We start from the raw sequence: 25,781 nt of genomic DNA on the forward strand, positions 1-25,781 counted from the left end.
ACCATGTCAGCCTTGATTTACAGATTCAACACAGAGTCATCTTGAAAACATCCCTATGTTTATTTTAAAAGTGCGTACTGACGTTTTACAGAGTCGCTACACAGTAAACCAATGTACTGCATGACGAATGGGTCCAAAGAGACCCAGAATGCTACTTGTGTAAACATTGGATAATGTTATATAAGCATTGCGCTGCAAAAATCTGAAGATAAGAACGCTGGCGTTGCGGAGTATTACATAAATTCATGGGCTTGGCAGTCACTTTGATTTGATTTAAATGTTTCAAAACTCAATTTTTCCATTTACAAAAACAAAAAATTGACACAAAGTAATTGGCAGAAGAAACAGTTTTGGCATTTGAAACACTTGCAGGTCAACTTCACACGTAGATCTCCATATTTAAAAAGGCTTTCAAGTCATTTTTTTTCCCCCCCAAAAGTGACATTATTTTATCAAATAAAACACTTGGCTCCCCTGGTTGAACAGAAAGTAGGCAGGCAGACAATATATCACATTTCACACTGCATGCATACGACATATCCATCCATCTTGCATAATTGTTCACCTCCACCAAAAGTACTGACGTGTTCTTGTCCTTGCTCCCCAGATTAAACAAGGCTGACACATCCTCCCCTTTAACCCAAAATGTCATCCAGTTCCAGCCATTATATAAAAGCTTTTTTCACATGTGCCATGCATAAAGATAAGCAGGTATATTTAAAAGCTAAACAGGACTAGTTTTAAAGAAACACATCTCAACACATTCTCCGTGACACAGCACACCAGCACTGTCGCTGCACTGCGGGGCCCAGAGAAGCTTCATGAGCGGACCCTCGACGCCGAGGCGAAAGCAAAGTTTGGCACAAGATGTACAGTAAACATTAAGTGCCACGCCGGCAACGTCGCTACAAAGGCCGAGTAGATGTACATATTGCGCACATTCAACGCGGGGCATTGAACGGTAGGCTGAAGAACAAGCTGGCACATTCAGCAGCTCTCCACACCGACATCATCCGGTACTGATAAGTGACAACGATACGGCTCGAGAGGAGCGTTTTGCAGATTGTCTGGTTGTTTTCAAGTACATTAACTCATGGTGGAGGGTTTTTTTTTTCACGTATCAATAAATTGATTTAATCAAAAAAGATTTTAGTAGTATCCCTTATAGTCTTTTACGATAAAGATGAATCATTGATGGCTTGTTCCAGATAAAAACATCATTTTAAAGTATACCGCTAATAAGTTTGAGTTTTGGTCTACATGGATTTTAACGGGACATAAATAATCATATTGGTTAAATTACAGTGCAACATGGACAACAGAAACACAATTTTGATGTGCTAGGTAGCTACTTAGCAACTTGTGTGTAGTAAACATGGTCCTCATCAAGATATGAACAGAGATTCCTCTTTAATTTCCTTCACATGCTTAGCTCAGTTTAGGTTAGCTTAGATTAGCTTCGCTAGCTTGACCACCTCAGCTGGTATGAGCCTAGCTTGGCCTAGTTTAAGTTACCTTATCTTAGCTTTGCTGCTAATAAAGTGGCTGGCTAACCCCTGCTAAAGCAAAAGACCTCCTGAGACGACAGTTAATAATGTGAAACTAATTCATATTTTTCGCTCAATTTCTTCGTCTATTTTATGTTTATATATGTCATCAATTTATTACTTTTTTCTTTTTTAATTCTTACTTTTGAGTCTGTTTTGGTTTTCAAGCTAGCATTGCTTTACACACGGATGACAGCTAGGCTAAGGAGCTAACTTTTTTGGAGGGAAAAGGTCCGACTAGCTTTCTTTTTTTAACCATGTAAGCTGCCCGTCGCTACAAAAAAGTGGGAAATTTCATCTCCACCCACTGAAATTTAACCAATACGCTTATTTCTGCCCCCGGTGCGTCTCTGAAATCTTTGCATAGCCTAGCTTAAAAAATGCTCTGCCCAGCTCACAGTCAGTGCTACCGCAGGATTGACTGCCGGGCTACAATACAATGGCTGGCACGTGTTTCCACTGTAGGCACTGTAAAGATGAATTTACAGTCTTTTAGCATCAGAGGGCCTCAGCAGCGAGCTGCGCGGAGGAGAGGAAGAACCGGAGCTGGAAAAGGCACTTTTGAAACGACAATGCATCGGCCTGGAGCTGCAGCGGGACGCAGCGCGACAGCTACAGAGGAGTCCACTCATCTCTAGGCAAACATGGTCAGGGTAATCCACTGCAGAGCACGATAAGAAGAGAAATAAACAACGTTTCAGTACATAAGCAGATGAAATACATATAAAGACATTGTTTGGGGTATATGGTTCATTTGTGGCCGTACCTGAAAGAAGTTGAGCGTTATGACTTTGTCTTTATCTGTGTCCAGGGTCTGAAAGGTTTCTGCATTGACAAAAACAAAAGAGAAACACTTATTTTGGCAGGTGAAATGCAAGAACTGTACCTTCTGTTATGGTTTAATCATTATTTTTCTGTCACATTTAACTCAAAACTTGACTGTGCAAGCAAATGAGATGAAAAATAGGTGAGCTATTCCTTTAAAAGCACTCAGGGGGCGCAGTAATGGGACTCACTGTACATGGTCTCCAGTCTGACCAGGCAGGTGACGAAGTTGTCAAAGTCGACGGTCATGTCGGCCTCCGTGTAGCGCAGGATGATCAGCTGGAACAGGTTGTTGGTCAGCTTGAAGCCTGAAAGAGACAAACAGGAAAATCAGGAACAACACAACAAAAATGCAACTGGTTCTTGTGTTTCTCTCTTGTTGAAGTGGAGACAGCACCTGCAGAATCGAGAGCCATCCTCATCTCGTAGGAGCTCATGGTGCCCGATTTGTCCAGGTCAAACTCCCTGAATATGGTCTGGCATGGTGGAGAAATAAAGAAGTGACAGACGGAGGGAAAAGAAACAGAAATGAAAGAGTGGAAAAAAACAAGTATTCAGTCAGCAAACAGGAACATGGGGAAAAAAAAGCAGCCCACTGGCCAGATGTCAAAACAAACACCAGGCTGACGCAGGCACCATGAAGCAGCATCGATTTTTAATGTAGCCTGATTTAACCGTCTGACCCGTCAGCGTTCAGCCTCACCAGGTATCGTTTGATCTTCTCCCAGAGCACGTGGAACTCCGTCAGGCCGAGCTTCCCGCTGCCGTCCGTCTGAGCCGAGACGTTGAGGAACAACAGTGTCTGTTTCCCTGATGACATTTATTCTCTTTTAATGTTTAAAGGTCAAAGAAAAGCTGAAACGACGTCTTAACGGCATTTCAAGGATACGTCCATGAGGTTTATCATGCTGCGACAAGCTTCTTTGGTGAAGCCGTCTGTCTTCAGGTCTTTATCTGTTAGCGGTGAGACAACGAAGAGAGGACGATATCATGACATGCACACACACACACGTGATGAACCAGACTTTCTCAAATACGATTTAAAGGAGCACTATGTGATTTTGGGGGAGACACTGTGCCCCTTTAAGCTCATCCCATCACTGACGTTTGCTGATGATCCGGTTCAATATGGTCTGCAGCTCCGTGATGCTGATCTCCATGTCCTGTTGGCACAATCAGAGAAGGTCAGATGTTTCAAATATGACTCTGTGTTCTGTACCGTGAACCGTTTCTCCGCTCCACCTCCTGCCGAGTACCGGCTGCTTACCGCCCCTGCCAGCTGTCTGAAGAGACTCTTGAAGCCGGAGTCGATCTGACTCTCATCCAGGTTAGTCTGCGACACAAACAGTGACGGTTTTTCAGTACAAATTTTAGCGTCTATTAGCATCGTTAGCTGTCAGGTGTTTCATCCGCTCACCTCTGCTGGAAGATCCGCTACGACGTCATCGTCGAGCTCCCTGGACAAGGACAGAAGGAAGACTTGTAGTTATTCGTTCGCTTATTTCAAAAATGTCCCTCCACCTCCTCCCATTTTCCGTGCAACTCACTCAGAGTCGGCGGGCTTCTCCGAGAAAACCCTGAGGCAGAAGTCGGCCTCTTTGTGCGGCTCGAAGGTGGAGGGGACGATGACGTACTCCCCGGCCGGCAGCCGCAACCGCGAGCTGACCTCCCTCAGGTTGATGAAGAGCTCGGAGCGAGCGCTGGAGGCGTGGGTGAGGAAAAACTCTCGCTTCAAGTGGACCCCCGACCTGCCCACAAACTGCGAGGGGAGACAGACGTGACTTCGTGTTTGCGTTTCACAATGTTTGGATAGCATCTGACAGCTATTAGGTCATCCCCGAGTCACAAGAGACAAAGTAGAAGAAAAGGAAAAAGGCTTACCTCCCTTGGAACCTGTGAAGGACACAGAAAGAGGGATTGTCAGCACGATGGATGAGATCAGCAACACAAAAAGATTTTAATAAAGAGAGAGGAAGAGTCTCTGAATCCTGAAGCGTCACGTTATACAATAAAACAAATAAAAAGCCATTTTCCGGCAGAAAAGGTGAGAACTTATCTTCACTGGACTGCAACTGACCTCATAGAGGGCGAACCCGATGGTCTCCATGTCTTTGCCCTCCCGCCGCTTCTTCCTGCGGTCCTTCTGCATGAGGCCGACCAGGAAGCTGCAGTCTGATTGGCCGGGAGCGTCCGGGTGCTGCAGCACGAGCTTGAACTGAGGGTTGAGCCAAAAGGTTGCTGGGGAGAAGAGGTGAAAAGGTCAGATTGTGTTTTAGTCAGTAAAATCAGAACGCAATTTGGGTTTTTCAGCTCGCAGTAGTTCGAGGACTTCCATGCATGACGGGAATTTCCAAAATTGTCAGGCCATTGTTCAGCCAGTTATTTCAATAAATGGGAGTCACCGGTTCACATTCCTTCAGTAAATTCACCCAAATCTGTGTCTCAGGAACAGAACTGACACCGTCATGTGATCCCAAAACAGGTTGGGTCAGCGGTGGGGGGAAAAATGAGATGTTTCCTCCGTCCATCACTTCGTACCTGGGAAGTTCCTGCAGCCTCCGGCCGTGCTGCCCCTCCTCCACTCCCCCTGGTAGAGCGAGGAGCTCCACTTCTTCAGCTGGCTGTTCTGCAGGGCGTCGGCCGTCAGGTTGCAGAGCTCCAGGCGGGTGAACTCGCGCAGGAAGTCGCTGAACGACATCCTGAGAGACGGAAACAGATACACGCCGTTGAATGCTGTTTGCTGCTGAGAACATGGATACAAGAAGAGTCCGACATGTTCTAGTGTCGGTACTGTGTTGTCTTCGAGGTATCCAATCATGTTTACACCTCTGTTGGCTATTTGGATCATCTATTCATCGTCATTTTTATTAGAATAAAGTTTCAACCCTCCTATTTAGTTTGATAATGTGTGTTTGAGGGGGTTAGAAATAATGTCGTCACGTGTAAACAGCCTGATATATGACAATAGTATAAATAATGAAGTAATATATTTATTTCTACATGTATTTACGAGAAGACCCACCAGAATTCACCGTCCTCGCTGCGGTTCTGAAGCCGACCCTTGACGGAGCGATCCACACTGTCCCACTCTCTGGAGCTGAGGCGTTCACAGACAGACAGAAAAATGAGTGAATTTAATGCGTCTGTCAACCAGATTTCATGTGTTTGCGTTCTTTTATTTATTTATTCACTATTTTTTATCTGCTTTTACACCTGGAACCAGCTGCAGAGAGTCTCCGCCTTCACAGCTTCACAAGGTGACGCTAAAGGTTTCATGAAAACGTTGGAGACCAGTTCCTGACGTTAAAACCACAGGATGGAGAAGTGTGCAGAGAGGCGTTGTGTTTCCTTCTGTGCTGTTTAAGCAAACGTCTTCACGGCACTAACAGGTTTGCATAAGTCTACAGAGCAACTGAAGTTATGTAAAGTGTTTTGTGTCTTTTAATAGGCACATTCTTTGCGCTGACATCCAACAGAGGAATATTCACGGCTGTTTGAAAGTGCGAAGCTTTGAAAATGCTCAGCTGGACTGTGACACGCTGTTGACGGCGGGGAAAATGTCTGGTATCTTCACTCTCATTATATTATGTAATCTCGTCCACTTTCACGGGCAATAAATGCCATTTTAAAACCGTTGAAGATAAGAGATAACATGATGATGCCACATCAGTGTGAATCGGGATGGAAACTTCCTCTGACAGCCTTTAAATCCTGCACACAATCTGCTTTTTCTGTCTTTTCTTTCTATCTTGGTTCGATATTGTGTTGTAGTAAACATGAGGTCAAAGGTTACTTGTCGCTCCAGGCTCCAGTCCACTCCACTTCCCCCCAGGGGTTCCTGATGCGAACCAGCTTGGTCAGATTTCCTCTGTACACGACCTAAAGGCGAAGAAACAGCACTGAAGTTCACTCTTTGTCACTTGCTGAACTGCATGCAGAGTGATTTAAACATGAATCAAGTCGCTGTTCCTGAGCTATGGTCATTTTTTGCAGAATATTATGATGTCACAGTGCATTTAACCTCCCACCTTTTGATTATCAAATATCAAAACTTCATCATTTTATCCTGTTATGGCCAGAAAATGTGTTTTGGGAGGTCACGGTGATGTTTGACCTCTGACCTTTGGCCACCAAAATCTAATCAGTTCACGTTCCTCACTGATTTTATGTTTCAATCCTTTTCTCTGTGATATTTCTGAACTTGCTGCCTCGCTCCAGCTCACCTCCTCCACGCCGGTCACAGAGTAGGCGTGTCCCTTCACCAGCTTCTTGAACGTGACGGCCTCCATGTCCGACGTGTTGGCGATCTGAGGACGAGAGCGAGGAGGGTCAGACAGAGGTAGCTGACATCTCCAGTCAGGGTAACACAGATGGGAAGGGTGCTGGTCACAGTCTCGTTCACTGACAACAGTATGAACGCCACAGAGCGAGAAATCCATCAGCGGCACGACTAACTGGCTGTTTTAACTACTTCAAACATGTTCATGTGCGTTAAGGATGAGAGAGACCAACACAGTCCTCTACATTGAAGTTAAACTGTCGTCAAAGTGGATTTGTCAGCGTGCTAAATCGAAATCACGACTTATATGCAGACATTAAAGGGGAAGTTCACCCCAAAATCAAAAATCGTATACAAGGTGGTAAAAAACTCAACAGCCATGTCTCCTTTCAGAAATCATGACCCCATTCACACAGACATGGTTGTGAGCAGTTTCATGTAGGAACTCAGCTGAGGAGGACGTCGTTAAGCTCATCCATGAGTAGATGCACGCTTCCTTCTCTGCGGTAATACGGTTGCAGGTGTAGTTCCTACACGAAACGGCTCACAACAAGGTCTGTGGATTATCTTGAGTAACTAGGTCGTGATTTCTGGAAAGAGACAAGTATTTTGTTTGCCATTTTACGCGAAAGAAAGCAGAAGATATCTCAAAACTGATTGACTAGATGGATAAATAGCTCTACAGCTCTAGGAAAAACTGGATTTTTTTGATTTTGGGGTGAACTGTCCCTTTAAAACTGCACTTTTTTTACTTCTAAATCAATAAATACAAACTATGACTGCACTTAAGTTCATTAAATCCTGTCACGATAAAAGAAGACAAAATAAACTTCCTTTGCTTGTTGCTATTGATCACAACGATTTGTGCAGAGAGCTCTCAGACCAACTGATGATCTAGATCTTAAGTTGTTTCCACCCAGACCGAGCAGCACAGGGAGGCATACTGATTACACAGAGATGTCCTTCAACGAGACAGACAGAGTTCAGTGCCCTCCGTCTGCAAACATCCACTTCACTGACACTGAATTACACTGAAATCCTGCCACCTGGCTTATCCCACCAAAACGTCACTGCCTCAATGAGACTTTCTCCAAACAACAATTCTCTTTACAAAAGTGTTTAAGCAATGCAACTCGCTATGTTTACCCTGAAATCAACGGATAATTAATGTATTTTATCATTTTATCGTGCAGTTAATAAAAACACTGACTGAAGTGTTCATTACAGGTTGAGAGGAAACCACATTTCTTATGTCAGAAACTGTTATAAGCAGTTTCTGACATAAGAAATGTCAGAAACTTGGCTCGCAACAAGAAAGTGGCTTTCCGTATTTCCAAAATACCAAACTTTTCCTTTTATAAAGCTTATTAAAACTGCAATAACAGACTATTTTGTCCACTCTAGCAGTTACTAAACAACATGATCATTCATTTGGAGTCATTTTTCTGGCTAACTGGCAAAAGAAAGTCCAAAATTCACTGTTTTTAGCTCTGTTATTGGTCTCCACCACCTCCTGTGGGACATACGTGGCTTTTCAGCTGCAAAATGCTCCAATATGCTAGTAATCTGATTCATGCCTCTGAGGCTGAGGCTCATGGGTATTGAAGGTTGAAATAATTCTTATAAATCATGCTCGTTTTACTTATCAGAGAGTCCTGTGGCTCTGTGTGAGCCAACACTGAGGATATTGTTAACAGGAACAATGAAACGGGACTCTATGACCTCTAATTCTCTAATATAATGTCCTTTAACACAATGTTCCTAAGGAAATATTGATCACAGTCCCATTAGCTTTGCACAAGCCTTAAGTACTGACGTCGATGGAGCAGCCCAGCAGAGACCCCCTCTCTATGGCCCGGCTGATGATGCTGAAGAGGTCGGACGGGGCTTTACTCAGCTCAAACATCTCCGTCACGCCGCCCGTAAAGTCCTCGAAGCCCTCTGACGTGCTGCCGCCTGACAGAGCCTCGTAACAGCCGTTCAACCTGAGACAAGAGATTTAACAATCATTCACACATCGAGAATCATTATGTAAACGCACAGGCCTTAAATGGATCCAGTGCACAGAATTAACACCAGTGTTTATACATAAATGATGCTTTTACAAGACCAGACGTGAGGGGGAAAGTTTAGAGAGAGGGTTCGGTATGTTCTCTGCTGACACTGCCATACATGGACAGATACATAAATCTCACTATTACGTCAAGCTCTTCCCGCTTCCTCTCTGTTCTCTCAGTGGTGAGGCACTTCCTCAGACAATGTTTTTATCACTTTTCCAGTGAAGCAGATCTACAACTGGGACCACAGCTGTCCAGTGGAGCAGCAGGAGAGTGAAGCTGCGTAATAGCTCTAGTGAGGGCTGCGAGATGTTCCTGGAATTTCCACATCCGGCAGCGTCTTTGTTTATAATCCTGCGGCCAGCTACAATCATAAGACTGAGAGTTGACGACCGGGAACTTGAGGGAACGCCTTTTTTATGTTTATGTTTATGTCGTGTTTGTAAGTATGAGCGGCTAACTGGAAGGAACAAGGAGGAAAGATCACTTGAGCCTCACAGTTTAATCAAAATACGACATGTTTGGGCTCTCACGCCTCAGGCTTTGCTGCACAAACTGGAAGGGTGTCGACACAGGATGCAAACACATCAGCAATGTTGGACGATAGTCAAAAATAATCCCAGTGATCACTTTAAGTTGTTGCTGTTGTTGTTGCGCTCATTTTCAGGTTAATAATTAAATGTTGGGTTATTACTAGGACAGGTTTACATCAGTTTTTGCATTCAGTCCAGTTCTGCAGCTCTGTATTCCCCCTCTGTCTGTTTTAGCTCCTGTCTCTTTAAGGCCCCGCCCCCTCCTCAATACCCAGTCTGCTCTGATTGGTCAGCTCGCACATGCCTGAGCCAGGATCGCTAACAACAGCAGAGCAGCTGTGCTAAATCAATTCTCAAGTGCCAAAGAAGCTGCGAGGCATAAATCGTGCAAATGTGAGATGTAGTGTGATGTCACAAAGTCACAGAATTAAAGCGGCGCTGCTGACGAGGCGTTTCAGGAGCAGTGTTTTCTGTGGGAGAGAGGAGTTTTCTCTCGGTGCAGACTCTTACTTCGCGTAGGCCTTTTCCAGCAGCGCACTCCAGAACTCGGTCCCCTCTGCCGAGTGGACGAACAGCAGCTTCCCGTCCTTCACCGGCAGCCGGTCATCGATCACCACCTCCACCCACTCGCCGAACTGCCAGAACTGCATGACAGACAGGAGGAAACGCCAATATTACAACTCACATTACAGATTATTACGATACATGAGGCTCCGAGGGCAGGAAGGCAGCTGGTCCATCAACTTACAAGACATATACTGGATTTGGTTTAATGTTTTTGGTTTGGTTCAGTCATTTTTGTGAAGAAAACTAAAGGAAACTCTTCTTTTTAAACTTTTTTAAACTGTTGTCTTCAGACACTGGTTATATATTCATACAGCCTTTACTCTCTGCCAAACAGCCTTGCCCTGCATTAGAAAAACATTAGCTTAAACTTTTAGCGTTTTGACCATAAAGTAGCTACAGAGACTAAGTGGGAAACATTAAACTCTACTCCCGTGTCTTTACAGCTTCCTCACTAATGCTGTGATAGAAGAGAACTTGGAGGAAGACAAGTACTCTGAGATTGTATCTGCAATGCAGCAGGTGAACTGAGGTAAATGAGGCCAGGCTGAGTTTTGAAGACATGTCCGCAGATGAGATTAAAAGATGGAAATTCACTGGAAATGTTTTTCCCACACTCGGCCCTCACACTTGTGGCTCTGCGCCTGTTTTATCCAGCAGGGGGCAGAAGAGACCAACACAAGGTGTGAAAAGATGCCAGCGGTGGTTCAAAAGGGGTCAAAACTGGCTGAAGTCAAAGAGAAACACAACCAAAAACCAAACATGAACTCTGGAAAAGTATCTGCCATCAGAGTTCTACCCGTTTGACGGGAATTCGCTCACATAAAACAAAAACCTCAGGATGTCACGCACTGAAACCACACTGACACGCTCAGGGAGTTTGTGCAGGAAACACACACAACAAACCAATAAACTGGCTGTCATTAGACTCATACAGACCCCTCAAGGCAGTAATAAAATAATCCTCAGTGCAGTAATACAGTGCAGAGGAAGAAATATGTCTGTGTCGAGGTAATTCGATTTGTCGAACAGAGGCGGAGGGGGTGGGGATTGTCTTTTGGCAAATGAAAAGCCACAGCGGGAGTGTGTGTTTATTGTCAGCTACTGGCTCTGCTTTTTCGTATTCGTTAAAGGAAAGTTCACCCCAAAAATGAAAATTCAGTCTGTTTTGTGCTCAGCCTCGTGCCAATGGAAAGTCCACAAAACATTTCTTCACAGGAGCTTCACGGCAGAGCAGCGCCACAGCATTGTCCTAAACAACTGAAGTAGATGGGGACTTGTTTTAAAACGTGAGAAAACAACCCATCTTCTTAAGTTGTTTGGGAGAATGCTGCAGAACTGGTTTTTGTGAGTAGATAATGGGGGGGGGGGGCTGTGCCCCTGTAAAGCTGCAGGCCTAGCAACGCCCCTGACTGAATCTGTCATTTTGTGGTGAACTTATCCTTTAATTTATCTTGCTGTGTGTGAAAAGCAGAAAGATTTAATGGATGGATGGATGGAGCATGCCCTGCAGAGCTGAATCCACCTCTGGGAGGAGCTGTGTCACAACACGGCTGACTGCAGACAACACAAAACACACACACACACACACACACACACACACACACACAAAGGCTTGCCCCTGGCACACACACAACTTCCTCGTTTCACTCTTTCACACTGACGCTGCTAAGTGTCGATCTCACAGCGATGTGGGAGCGACAGCCGGCCTCACTGAGGGAACTGAACTCTCACCACATCTGTGTCACGACTGGCAGCCGGCCAGGCTTAAAGCTCGACAACTCCCTCAGCAAACTGCTCAGGCTTTCTGTGAGAAATATGCGCTATCATAAGAATATGAGAAGAAAAAAAAAAGGGCTCTGCTCCAGTTAACGGTTTCATTTGTTTCCGACTGAGATGGCTGAGATTGCCTCGTTCATAATTCATCACGCCTCCTTTTGTTCGCCTGCCTCGCTCCCCTTTTTTCCTCTCCTACTCCCTTAAACTAATCAAGATTCCCACCGCCAGCGTTCGTAATTGCATTTTTTCGGATGACTCATCCAGGTCGGGCTGATTTATCCAGAGGCTTAAAGGATCCAAACCGATACAAAAGGGGGGGGAGTCCCTGGGAAGACTCGACGGCGCACACAAGAGCGAACGGAGGGTGGAAACATGCCGGGGCAAGAGACGAAATCTGCAAGTAATGGAAACACGCGGGCAGAGAAACATTACTTTGCACATCGAGGAGGCCGAAAACAAAAAACCCACACAGGCGTAGCAGAGAGAGATGAAACTAGGGCGAAGCAGCTGTATGTATTTATGAGCCGTTTATCTTTGGCGCACGCACATTTACACACCTCTGGAGCGAATGACAGTATTATTTCCACTCATTCAATCAAAGAGTGTGTATGCGTGTGTATAAATATGTACATATACATAAGAAACGACTGCATTCGACACTGTAAACTAACGAACTCAGCGTCCCTGGAAGTAATCAGCGAAAAAGAGGCCAGATTCTGCTTTCCCTTGGCTGACTTTGCTGTAATTGAGTCACCAGCCCCGGCAGACACGGGGGACTCTGTGTGTCTGATGGGATTTATTGATCCTTCGATATCATGGTGAGTCAGCCCGGAGCTGGGAGGATGGCAGCAAGGTCGCTTCGGAGAAAGTTAACACAGATCTTCGTCTGCAGGGTTCGACGGGAGGATTTCCCTACTGTACTTTCACCTAACCTACGTGTGTGTGTGTGTGTGTGTGTGTGTGTGTGTGTGTACAGTATGTCAGCAGCCACTTTGAGCTGATTCAGCCTTTGTGCATGTGTGTGTTCTTCATTGTAGGTCAGTTCCTATGTATTTACTGTGTCTCTTTGATGTGCGAGAGCTTCCCCTTTCCTCCCTCTTTCGCTTCCTTGTTTTCTCTCTCTCTCCTCCCCCTTTCCACGTCTCTCTCGCCCTCTCTCCTCCCCCCCCGTCGACACTTGGCGGGCTGACAGGCCTCGTTGGCGCAGCGCTCCCTGCATCAAAGAGGGAAGCCGACTCAGCTCGAAAAAAATGCCCCGTGACATAGCATGTTGAGACGGCGGGGGGAATTATTAATAACACGATGTTTTCCTGTGTTTGCTTTTAACCGATAAAGGTCACACAAGAGTCTAAAATATATAAAAGTCTCCAGCTGTTTGGGCAGATTGCGAGGCAACGTGGGGTACAAGCTGATGGAGGCAACATGCGTGTGAGATCGAGACACACACACACTCATCCACAGCCCTTCCAGACGAATACAGAAGCTGAGCAGAAGAGCAGGAATAGACTCACTACAGTCGAATGTGGCCTTTACTGACATTTTCTCTACTGTATCTTACGAGGTCACTCTAGGGTGACAAGTGATAGAGTAAGTTTGAGTTTAAATGTCTGCAGCATCATTAAAGCCCTGTCAGACTGTTATGCACACCAGAAATCTGTGCATCTATTTGTTACATGAATAAAAAATGATGACCCGGCTTTCATGTTTTGTTTTTGGTCCTTACTAAAAGTGAATTAGCAAATACAGTGTTTCAGGTGAAAAAGGCGCCACAGAAATGGCCATTTGTTACCTAAATTAAAAAGAGCGGTAGCCCTGAGAGCTTAACACAATATCTGCTCAAAAACACGTGTAAAGTATAAAAACATTTTTTAACTAGATTGGCACTCGGTAGAGCACAAACTGTACCTCCGCCAAAGCACAAAAATCTCTTTTAATTCAATCAAGCCTAATCGAATATCAAACAAGACAGCCTTGTATCACACCAAAACAACCAAACAACAAAACCAACCAACAGACCAACCAACCAACCAACAGACCAACAAAACAACCAACCAACCAACAGACCAACAAACCAACCAACAAACCAACCAACCAACCAACAGACCAACAAAACAACCAACCAACAAACCAACCAACAGACCAACAAAACAACCAACCAACAAACCAACCAACCAACCAACCAACCAACAGACCAACAAAACAACCAACCAACAAACCAACCAACCAACCAACCAACCAACCAACCAATCAACCAACAGACCAACAAACCAACCAACCAACCAACAGACCAACAAAACAACCAACCAACAAACCAACCAATCAACCAACCAACCAACCAACAGACCAACAAACCAACCAACCAACCGACCAACAAAACAACCAACCAACAGACCAACAAAACAACCAACCAAGCAACCAACAAAGCAACCAAACAAACCAGAAAACAAAACCAACCAAACAACCACCAAACCAAACAACCGACCAACCAACCAACCCAACTATTGGTGGATGATATTGTCTCAATCTGTCTATTTTCATGTGCTTTCTTATTTTGCAGTGTGCAGGTCAAGATTTTGCCTTTACGCAGACCTAATGTGAAAATGTCATTCATTTTGGCTGTAAAATACACTACATTCAAATTGAAGCTACACAATAACAAACCACTGCTGCGAGATTTCCCTATCTCACTCAGGACTGTATGCATCTGTTGTTCACTTGCTCCCTGACTGCAGCATTAAAACATGTATTATCAGACCGACACCTGTGTCGCCGCTCCAGTGTGCTCAGCTACGGCCTCAGACTTGCCTGAGCTCTTCTGTGTGTGTGTCACTGTTTCGTTTTGCATACAAAGCAAAGTTCAGCTGATAAGGCCCGACGGTCAGCCAGAGACTCGCGTGGTTGTAGAATAAAAAGGACACATATTTTGTATGAAAGCAGCAGGACTGGTCCTTCGGGCACGACGGGTGATAACAAACTACAGTTGGAGACATCAGACGGGGACTTGGTGATTGATCGTCACCAGTAGTTTTGTCTTTAAAACTCTTCCTGATAAGGAAATGGGTGTTGGTCCGTTTAAGACAGTGGGTTTAAATCAGCTTGGCAGTGACTCAAATCCTCCTAGGAAAAGTTTATTGACTGACTGACTGGGTGTGGATCTGAGAGGCCAGTTATCGTGGATGACTCAGTGGAGTTGGAGGCCGGTTATGAAAGGAAAACTACTGTTTGAAATCATCAGACTCGCTGGGAAAAATCTGGAGAGAGAAAGACTAACTACGGATAATTAGCTCTGACTCACTGGTTCAACAACAACAACAACCGTTAAATGTCATATTGATAAGATTTCTATGTTGCCAAATCATTAAAAAAAATAAATTGTATTGTATAATTAAATATTTTTTGTCTTTGTAGTTGCCAGTTTGTGTAATAAAACGTAAAAATGGCTGAGTTCTTGAGTATGAAGCTCGCATACTGTACTGCCCCAATGTTATGTAGATAGCATTAGCAACGTTAACGTTTGCTAGCTAGCATTAGCAACACTAGCTAGTGCAACAAATTGGCGACTGTGAACGCAATGGAAAGGGGAGATGGACTGCCACACATTATTTCAACAAAAATGATAACTAATTAATATTTTCTACTGCAGCTTTAATCCGTTTATTACATGTATAAGTTTATATCGTCCTTTAAATGCTTATTTTTATAATTATATGAGATGACTAAAAGCCTGAAATCCTCAAAGGAGACAGCAATTATTAAAAATTATACCAAAACATGTGCATAAAGTGTATATTTCTAATATAAACATGTCTGTTTATAACTTATTCTTTTTACTTTTATGTTATTCAATTACTTTTACTAACTTTCTTTATATTTATCTGTTTATTATACAATCGTGAATGACATGAATGGCTCAGTGTTTCCTGCCAAGAGTAACTGAGTTATGAAAAAGAGGATGTAATGTGAAATTATGAAATAGATAACTGATAGTACAGGGTTAAACTAGGATCTTACTGTGACAGTTTAAAAACAGAAATGACTTCATGCATCACTCTGCAGCGAGAGATAAACAAAATCTTTCGTGACAGCTTAATTTCTGATTAAAAGAAAACTGTATTTATTTTGCCAGCTAGACGTGACATTAGTTTAAGGGTCGGTCAAGAGAGTTAAACACCACTTGTGCCACAGAAGTGCTACAAAATAAACTTTTGCAGTTTGGTTTAAACCCAAAGGAAACAAACTTTGTTTTCACTCTAACAGTTTGCACAATCGATGGTGCACCTAACAGGAAATGACACAACAGGAAGAGTAGATGCAGAACCACAGCTGGCACAGAGCTGCTGGCTGACTGAATCCGAATGTCCGGATTTCCCCTTAATTACAAGCAAATGTTGTTTTTCATGCACCTACAATGTGAAAGTCTTCAGCTCATTTAAAGGGTCGGACATGGGCATGAGGGTACGAGGGTTCGGTCTTCAAGTCTTGGCGGAGGACATCTCGACAAAGTCTATGAGTTTTATAAATTCCTCCCAATAAACTAAATGTGCTGTAACCAACCACACCTAGAATCAGACGTATATCTATTGTACTCAAATCTTAGTAGTTTGTCTGACATGAATGTCTGGACAGCTGAGCATGAGCTGCCATCTGTTGGTTTGTAACCTCAGACATAGGCGTTACATGCAAATGGTGGAAGTGGCGCTGTTGTTACCTGGAAGTGAAAGATGCCAGCATATCCCTGCCCGAAGCTCTGTCCATGAGGAACCACCCTGTGGAGGAGGTTGTCGTTTAAGGTGAGCGAGGCGATGGCCGCCAGCAGCCAGCAGTCCCCTGTGGACGCACACACAAACACACGCGCAGGGTTTTATTAGTCAGAAAAAAAATAAAAGGCTAACATCAGTGTTAGCTTCTCCATTAAGCAAACAGAGATGTTAGCTTCTCCAACAGGCTAACACCAGTATTAGCTTCTCTAAAAGCCTAACATCAATGTAAACTGCTCCAACAGGCTAACATAAGCAATAGCTTCTCTAAAAGAGCCATCACTGCTAGCTTCTCCAACAGGCCAACATCTGTATTAGCTTCTCCATTAGGCTAAGGGTCTTCAACAGGCTAACATTAAACAAATGCAACATGCTAACACCAATGTTAACTTCTCCAACAGGCTAACATGAGTACTGGCTTCTCTAAAAGGCTAACATCAGTGTTAGCTTCTCCAAGAGGCCAACATCGGTGCTAGCTATTCCAACAGGCAAACAACAATGTTAGCGTTTCCATCAGGCTAACATCAGTATTAGCGTCTCCAACAGTTACATTTTGAGCATTCATATTATTTTGATGTTCATGTTGTTCTCTATCTTGCCATACAGACCAACAAACACAGTGGTGGTTATTTTGAATTCAGGACCAGATCTATGACATCCTAACTCAGGATTCCTAACTTGTGAATGGAGCCTTCACAAGAAAGGCAGCTGGCTGTTTATCCAAAACAGATGTTGGACACTTATCTGGAATAAAACAGATCCCAGCCGACGCTCATCACTCTACATCGATTTTCATTTTAGCAGAAAAAAATCCATTTTCCTCTCCTTCACCCCGACACAAAGCGAGTATTTTCCATGAAGGTCAAATTCTTAGAGCTCAAACTTGAGTGCACTCAGTGGGAAACACTCATAAAACTGGAATTCACCCCTCAACAGCTCAGTAAAGATGAGAGTCTGGAGCTATGTTTGAACAAGATTAGCCCGCTGGGAAATGGGAGAGGCACCGGACTTAACAGCCCCACAATAAGTCATTGAAATGAGCAGGAGTCACACAGTGGGTTTGAGCCAACGGATACATTTCTGTGATGACATATCTGAGCTCCCTGACTGGCTTCCCTGAGCTTCACCATACATGCAGGCTGTGGTATGTCATCTAGATAATGTCATCAGAAACAAACAGTGGTGTTTGTTGTGTTATCTGACCTGCTGGGATCAGTTCAAAAAAGTGTCGCAATACTTTTTTTTTACATTTCGATTGGTCTCGCCAAAGCTACCAGACTCCATTTGCAGACACAGTCATTTTGTCATCATAAAAACCACACACTCATCAAACCCGCCTTGGTTTATCTGTCCACTGTTTCTCTCTAACAGGCTGAACTTGGGGTTAACTTCAACCAAGACAGAGTTGGTGCTCGTTGGAGCGACGGAAAGACGAACTGAGGTGGTTTTGGCGAGTTTTACCCCGTTTATGTTGAATTTCAATGTAGTGTGTTGTACGCTTACAAAATCGCTGGTTCTGCAAATGGAGTCTGGTGGACCGGAGGGGAGCGAAACCAGCTGTTTCTGTTTCAAACATTAGGATCTTATTCTCGAGAGAAATGGTCTGTCTTCACAGGAATCCTTTCTTTATTGTTGCCAGACTCTTTGAATGACAATCAGCAAAAACAAGCACTTTCATTGGATGTTCCTCTGATGGTGCGCAACTGCTTGGAGGGATTACATAACAGGCTGTTTCACCAGTGCTGGCTGCAGCGATGTTACTCAATACTTGAAAAAAAATATAAAAATACTGTTCACATTAGATACTTAGACACAAGCCGTGGGAAAATAGGGCCCAGGTTGAAAAATACTGTTACCTGTTAACATATTTATACAGCAGATAGCAGCTGGTGGGTCGTCTGACAGATAACCCCACGCACTGATAAGAACTACTCAGTCACGGCGCATCTTGGCTATAAAGACAAAGTGGAGCATCGTGTTTTCTGCCTCAACATTTTTGGGGTTTATTGTTTTGCAATCCAGCAGCTCCTCTGGGAGCGAGGAGAGGAGGGGGGGGTTGGGTAAAGTGCTTCATTCTGTGGTTGAGGAAGTCGCTTTCTGTGCTGCGAGAGCTGCTCAAACGGAGGGAGGGTGGCCTTGTTTACAGATGTGAGGCAGAGAAACAAAGCATGAATTATAGATGCGGCGCTGCGTCGAGCAGGTAACATCTCAGGCAATAAACTGTTAGTGGTATCGACTGTCGGCTCTCCTTCAGGCTGTCCATCTCCATCTCCATCCGTCACTCATGTGTGACTTTGATCGCCCTTTTTTTAACTCTTACTACAGGTAACCTGGCACGTCTGTAGTCGTCTCTGTGCCAACATTCCTCACTTTGCCTCTCTGCCAGACTAAAGCTCTCCCGTCCTCTAACAGCTGAATCGTGCTGTAATAACAGTGAAACAGTCGGGAAGTCTCCCGGTCTTACCTAGAGCTCCCTGACAGATGTCTGTGCGAGTAGCTCCGTCCACGATGAACTCGGGCCGCCTGCAGAACTCCTGTCGAACGCACACACAGAGTAAACAAACAAATTAGTGCCGTGCTCGCTTTCGGGCGCTACATTTTGCCGTCTTTCTCACACTTGATTAGTGCAACGGGTGTTGTACGTAGATAGGGCACGAAACAAGGTTTATATAAAGGTTTCAACAAGTCAGAATGCTGTAAAACCACCACATGGCCAGGTAGAGTAACCTTTAAGATTGTTTTCTGACACAAATAAATGTCTGTAGGACTAAAACTTTCTGTTTTTATGTGACTTAAAAAGAATAATGTACAGTTTCATCATCATAACATCAGTTTTATCTCTGCACGTCTAAGATAGTGATCGGTCGAAGATGATGGTTATTTTTACAAAGACCAAAGCAGCTTGTCAAGCATAGCAAAGATATGCCTATCTCATTTAGATGATTCCTCAAAAGCTGGCCCATTTTCAAGTTTTTAAGTTGTTAAAATGTGTAAATGTTTTTTTACTTTTGACTTAGCTATGCTAGCTAATTTAGCTTGTTTCCAGTCTACAGTTTTGTCAGCATAACTTCGGTTTTTGGCTCTGACAGTGTTTCAAACAAAGACATGAAGCCAATGTCTCGTCATTTCTGTTTTGCTTCGAGTTGAAACAAGCACAGAAATCTGGAAAAACACCCCACATCAAGCTTTCTGAGATGCTACATTGTTGATCAATCAACAGCCCAATGTCTGATTTTTAAATTTACGTTACTTTAATGACAACCAAGATACAACATATTAAGTACTCTATATAAGAAAATGCACGTTTTTAACTTGTTAAAAGGTGTATGTTGTTTTAACTTTTGACTTAGCTTAGCTTAGCTTGCTTTTTGGGCTTGTTCCTCGTCTTTGTGTGACGCTAACATTGCAAAGCTAATTCGGTTTTGTACAAAACTAAACACTAAATAAAAGTATCTCTTTTCCTTAAAAACATTATAATGATATTTAGCTAGCTCGCATTAGCAACGTCAATGTTAGCTGATTGAATATCAAGTATATTTTTCAAAAATCTGAATCTGCACCTTTAAAAAGTGCACAGCTACAAAATGACTCTCACTCGGACCGTTTGAGATAAAGATGCGAGGGAAACAACGTTGCATTCCAGCGTTTCTCGCTCTCGCATTAACCCCGCCTCAGAAACTATCTTCTGCTCGGCATGTTGATCGTGAGAAGCCCCATGCTACAGAGCTATAAAAAGAAATATCCCATTTATCCTCGTGGCCCACGGGCACACACGCTGCTGCACACCAACCGTCGGCCGCACGGGTGACTTCACAGAAACACACACAGGCTTAAACTCTCTTTTTCCAGGCACAGATTTTTTGGGGGGAAACGTGAACACCGTGAAGTCAGCGTAAATATTAAACATCCCGCGGTTCAGGAGAGGCGCATGCATTATGAAACATCAGACTTTTCGGAGAGACGTGACCCCGGGACGCATTAGAGGCAAAAGACACGCGCGGGACACGGACATGTTAACACACTGCGGTCTGCACGCTCAGCCGAGAGCTGAGAGGCTGCAGTCACGCTGACGATCACGACCCCGAGAGCTTTTAAGATCACTGCTGCATCCCTGACAGCAGCGACCTGTCACGGTATGAGCAAATCGAGACAGCGACGAGAGCGTGCTGTCTCCAGGCCTGCCGTGATAACACCTAATGAAGACGGGCCCACTTTGTTCTCTGGTGTTATATTCGGCTGCAGCGAGCGCCCCGGTGTATTTATAATGTAGAGAGCGTGATGGGAGACGAGAGAAACGGAGACAGACGGGCAGCGAAGGATCGAACGCTTGGGGAGACGAGAAAGATGTTACACACTCTCTACCTCGCGGAGACGCTCGCAGACTCCTGACTTGAGGGGACATTAAGATTAAATCTACCCATCAGTCCCGACAGAAAGTTTAGTTGCCAAGCAACAGATGAAAATCAGCGAGGAAAGGTTGCCTGAAGGTAATAATAACAAAAACGCTGGAAGAAATCCCGAGGGATGATTAATCGGCTGTTATCCTCTCACTGGAGTCAACGTCTGACTGATTTCATAGCATCATCTTTCTTCCTCCTCCTCTCTTTCTTTAAGTTAGAGGACCATACCGACTTTTTGCATGTTCTTGCTTTTTTCCCTTACTACATAGAGCTCCATTTTTCAATCTTTACATTCGTGTTTTGCCTCTTTTTGGTGCAGTCGACGGCACAACGCCTTCTTGGGAAAACTGATTTGAACATTAATTACCAAAGCGTTTGGGTCAGGCCTCGCGCTGACATACTCGTTGTCGGAAAGTCATACTAAGAAGTAAAATAAAAAGAAACAAAGACATTGTGAAATAAATCCCATAATTCAGATTAAGTAGGATTTAATTACATCTAGCACTGAACTGTTCATGTCTATTAAAAGTTGATGTAGTTTGGAAGAAGCCTGAGATGCAACCACAGAAGCGCCCTCCCTGTTTGTCTGACATGTCTGAACAAACCTTATTTTCCATCATTACACAGATCTATTCTCTCACCGTGGGCCTCATCCAGCGGACTCCGGAGGTCTTGGAGGATCTCGGGCCGAGCTCGTTGAATCCCAGAGACGACGCGGCGCAGGGGAACAAACTATCCTCGAACAGCCTCCCGCTCCGCTGGGACTGGGCCCTCAGACTCTCGAAGTCCTGCCCCAGAAACTTCACGGCGTTGTGGTTCTGCCCCAGACCGTCATCGCGATCCCACTGGCTCCTCAGCTTGGCGGCCATGCCTGTGGCGCAAACGGGCTCCACCATCCTGAGCTGAGCAGTGTAGGGTCAACAGTCGCTCTCTGTCGGATGTTGGGATGCAAAGATGTGTCTATAATTAATGAGGCGACTGTGACCTATTGTAGCTGCAGCTTCGATGTAACGCGCTGCGACAGCTCTGATCTGAATCTGATACAAGGTGGTTATGGCTTCAGGGCTCGATCATAAATCAGATGAAACATCAGGAGCCATTAAGAAGCTATTAAACATTGATGAGACCAGGCAGCTGATGGTTGCGGTACTTGTGGTTCTGCTGTAGATGGATGTTTCCGATCCAGCGATCTCAAGGTCCTCACAGGCGAAGGCAGATCTCGTCCCAGTGAGCTACCGTTGAGAGTTACGTTTTGTCCAGATGCCAACGGCAGTGCAGGGTTTCAGTCCGTCCTTGTCCCACCAGCAGCTAAAAGACACAAAGACGAGAAACAAACTGAGTATGCAGAGATGCGAGTCCAAACATAGCTCTACACCTGTGCATGCAACACAAAAGCAGCAGCTGTAACACCCTCTATACATGCACTCAGGGTTCAAAAGGCAAACGAGCGCTCCCTTTTTCTTTTCAGTCGACCATATGCGCACATGCTCGCAAATGCATAGCGCAGGGATTAGTCACAATAGACACATCAGTGCTGCCTCTACTGTGTGATGCTGCGTGTTTACACAGTGTCAGTCAGAAACCCTGTAAAAGTCAATGTTTAATCACACATTAACCGACCGGGTGGACGGCGGCTCTACGTGTGTGTTTGAGGTGTGTTTATGGCGCACACGCATTGTGGTTTTTCTGCACAATGCAGGCAGCACGGGGCCCCACAACAAGGAAAAGCTCTCAGCGACTCTTTAATTAAGCAGAGCCGTGGAGGAGGAAGTGTAAACCGTCATCGGTGCACCGAAAGCTCTTGACAGAACTGGAGCTTTGTGAGGGGTTCATCTCGGGACGTCCGCCTTTGTAGTCGTCACAACACGAGAGGAGGCAGGTTTATTTTTAACACCGTCTCGTTTCTTTTTTACAACTCTCCACTTTCTAAGCTCAACGCTCTTCCTGTCTCGAGACTCGAGCTGTCAGTCAAGTCGGCCGCTGCAGCATCTGAAGAATTTGGCCTCGCGCTGGCTCGAGTGCACGGCAGCGTTACTGTTTCCACTGCTCGCTGTGAACCACACCCATCATTGCTGAGTGAAAAAATGTTGCTGCTAACAGAGCCAGAGCACAGAACATGTGGCTCCAACAACAGGTTTCCCCTCCTGAAATGTACAGACTTGTTTTGTAATGACACTTTTACCACAGCTTCCACTACTACTGCCATGAGAAACTACAGCTACAGCTAACTGCCACTGCTAATGCTACGACCTTTAAAAAGATCACAAAAATAACATAAAATGGCTCCAAACATCTCATCCTCCTGAAGCGCAGAGATCCAAAAAGGCAATATTTATAATGTCGCCAGACGAGGTGTGCGCTAACGCTTTTAGCTTAGCAGCTACAGAGAAGAAAATAACGTCTTTTCAAATCAATTACCTTTGTTTTCCCGCCTTTTTTCCACAAAGTTCCCATCTGCTTCAGTTGTTTCGAACTGCTGCGACACTGTTACTCCAAAAATGTTTTGTGGACTGACTTTCCAATTCTAATTTTGGGTGAAATGATCCTTTAAGGCCAAACACTACTAACTACACCTGCTCTATTACTACTGTTACTACCCTTAAACTAAACTAAACTAAACTAAAATTATAAACAGAGAGTAGAGAGTTGACAGTGTTACTGTTATGTTAGAGATGTCTACTACTGCTACTACTACTGGCCTCTCCCTGTTCAAAGCTCATGTGCTAGCTGCGTAGCTCCCAGTGTGAGCCGCTAGATGTACGGCTAACCGAGCTAACGAGCTAGGCGTCCAATTCTTACATATTGCGCCTTTAACGCGCTTATTACTGAAACGCTGCAAAGTATAACCCGTTCCACCAACATCCAGGTGATTTGGTGGTGTTTTTTTTATCTCCGCTGCATGTTATCTGTGCCCAATCTGCCCCGCGTGAGCTCAGTCTGCCGATAATGAATATTTCATTTCCTCCCTTACATACCCCCATCACACACACACACACACACACACCCTCCTGCTCTACCTCAGTGCAGGTGGTGACATCTATGAGAAATGACAAGCAGTAGACTTCATGTCCAGACACATGAGGAAAAGCCCGCAGGCTGTTTCACCAACGGCGGCACGACAACGCGGACAAATACTCTGCGTCCAAACCATGACACAGTTTACGTGTTATTAAAGGTGCAGTATGTGTTTTTTTTCATGACTGAATAAACAAACTGACCTTAAAGGACAACACAGTTTCATCCTGTTTTACTTTGTTTACATGTGGCGGACCCTGCCACCTTCCCAGCTTCAATCAGTGTTCTGGGGACCTTATTTTCCTCTGAGAACAGCTAAAATATAAATGCTCCTGAGTTTGCTTAATATCGCAAACATTACAATCTCTTCTCCAAAACTGCACAGTGCTCCTTTAACGACTCCAAAGGCAATAATTTGAGCATGTGACGAATCAACCACATGCAGCAAACATCTAATAAGGAAGCAGTGAGGTTACATGCATGTTGTGTTATTATTAGCTGTTATTATGCAGTTTGAGAAAAATGTGCAGCAGCTGCACTGTAAAGAGACAAATGTGAGGGGGCACATCAGGATTTTTAAAGTCAATACGCGTCAGTGCAGCGTGTGTCACCATTTCTTTCTTTTTGGTGTTTGCTCATGCGTGTCTGACACCACCGGTGGTTTCCTTCTCACGACACAGACATGCCTTAATACATACATGCTGACTGTAAGTAAGGCCTGTGGGTGTGCGAGGTCCAGTTTGCGTCCCTCCCTCCTCTGGTGTATTTCTGCACGCAGGGTTCATATTGCAAACACCGTGGAGTGAAACATCCGAAGTGTCCGTGCGTTAAACGGAGGAAAATAGACCCGCAGGGGAACCAGACGCGCGCTGTGTCCACTGGGGGAGAGAAGTGCTGACTCTCGGAGTGATCTCAATCAAAATGCGGGATGGAGATGAACACTTGTGGTACTCTGAGTGCTTTAATGAAGTGGATTTTGACGCGTGTCCTGGCGTTTACGCACGGATGGACATGTGGCTCACGCAGATAAGCGTGCGGTCCCGGCGGTAGGTGTGGTCCCTGAGAGGGGAAACACTCTCCAGCTGTCAAACTGCAACTTTCTTCGAGTTGAGCAACACAAACAGCTGGGCGACCCCGCTTCGTCTCAGAGGGAGAATCAGTGCGCGCCGAGCGGGCAGATTTCACGCACAGAGCCGCGCAACATTGGCGGATTTTACGCTGTCGTGCTGCCCTGAAAGTTGTGAGAGACTTATGCAATGACTTTCCTCTACATGTTCACAAAAAAAAGTTCGAGCCAGGATGTAAGAAGCATTTTAAAATAAAGCGCACACCTTTTCAACTAAAGTGCTGATGAAGGAATCGTATATTTACCTTGCCGGGTGTTTCCTTTAAAAGGCAGTTATAAAGACATTCAGTGTGCTGCTTGAGTTTCTCGTTTCCCTTCCATGTTGAGTGCAGCTCCGTCCCTCCCCTGCTCCCTGGCAGCGCTTATAATTTAGAAACGCCCTGCTGCCTCCGCTGTGGAGCCAATGCGCCCCCTGCACAGTGCGCCTGCGCAAAGCCCGCTGGTCATAAACCACACTACACACACACACACACACACACACACACACGTACAAAAACACACTGTGCTTTAATGTAGCTGTAGATTGATGAACAAAAGGGAAAATAGTCGAAATTATGAGATACACCAATCATAATTAGGACATAAGCAGGATGACTTATCTAATTTATTTCCACTTTCTGTCCAATAATTTTGCTTTTAATCAAATGAATATTTCCTTTTATTCATAATTTCGATTTTTAAGATCATAATTATAACTTCCTATCTCATAATTATGACTTTTAACTCTAAATTTCGACTTTATATCCCATAATTATGACTTTTTATTTCATAATTTTGCTTTTTATCTCATAATTACTACTTTTTCCTAATAATTTCGACGGTCTATCTCAAAATTGTGACTTTGTATCTCATAATTTAGCCTTTTAATTCATTATTACCATGTTATATCATTATTAAAC

At 44.4% G+C, this 25,781-nt stretch overlaps 1 protein-coding gene across 1 annotated transcript; it reads right to left on the minus strand.

The window, feature by feature from the left end:
- Positions 1–41: 41 nt before the first annotated feature.
- On the minus strand, positions 42–25,238 carry capn1 (calpain 1). Its single transcript, XM_084344970.1, has 22 exons — positions 25,128–25,238; positions 21,383–22,049; positions 18,806–18,875; positions 16,293–16,411; positions 9,752–9,885; positions 8,468–8,636; positions 6,596–6,679; positions 6,166–6,251; positions 5,395–5,469; positions 4,911–5,071; positions 4,450–4,610; positions 4,254–4,265; positions 3,920–4,131; positions 3,790–3,829; positions 3,640–3,705; positions 3,478–3,535; positions 3,262–3,326; positions 3,076–3,144; positions 2,770–2,848; positions 2,564–2,680; positions 2,314–2,372; positions 42–2,208 (listed from the first exon to the last, which is right to left on the minus strand). The coding sequence occupies exons 2-22, from the start codon at positions 21,635–21,637 to the stop codon at positions 2,182–2,184; spliced, it is 2,118 nt and encodes a 705-aa protein (XP_084201096.1). The 5' UTR covers positions 21,638–22,049; positions 25,128–25,238; the 3' UTR covers positions 42–2,181.
- Positions 25,239–25,781: the final 543 nt, after the last annotated feature.

Source organism: Pagrus pagrus (assembly GCF_965226575.1).
Source record: "Pagrus pagrus genome assembly, chromosome: 22".
Taxonomy (NCBI): Eukaryota; Metazoa; Chordata; class Actinopteri; order Spariformes; family Sparidae; genus Pagrus; species Pagrus pagrus.

Excerpts from the sequence above, each read along its gene's own strand:
- capn1 (XM_084344970.1), bottom strand. The coding sequence starts at position 21,637 with ATGGTGGAGCCCGTTTGCGCCACAGGCATGGCCGCCAAGCTGAGGAGC. Across the intron at positions 4,611-4,910 it reads AGGCTGCAGGAACTTCCCAG|CAACCTTTTGGCTCAACCCT; the intron begins GTACGAAGTGAT and ends TCTTCTCCCCAG. Across the intron at positions 3,327-3,477 it reads GAACCGGATCATCAGCAAAC|ATAAAGACCTGAAGACAGAC; the intron begins GTCAGTGATGGG and ends CACCGCTAACAG.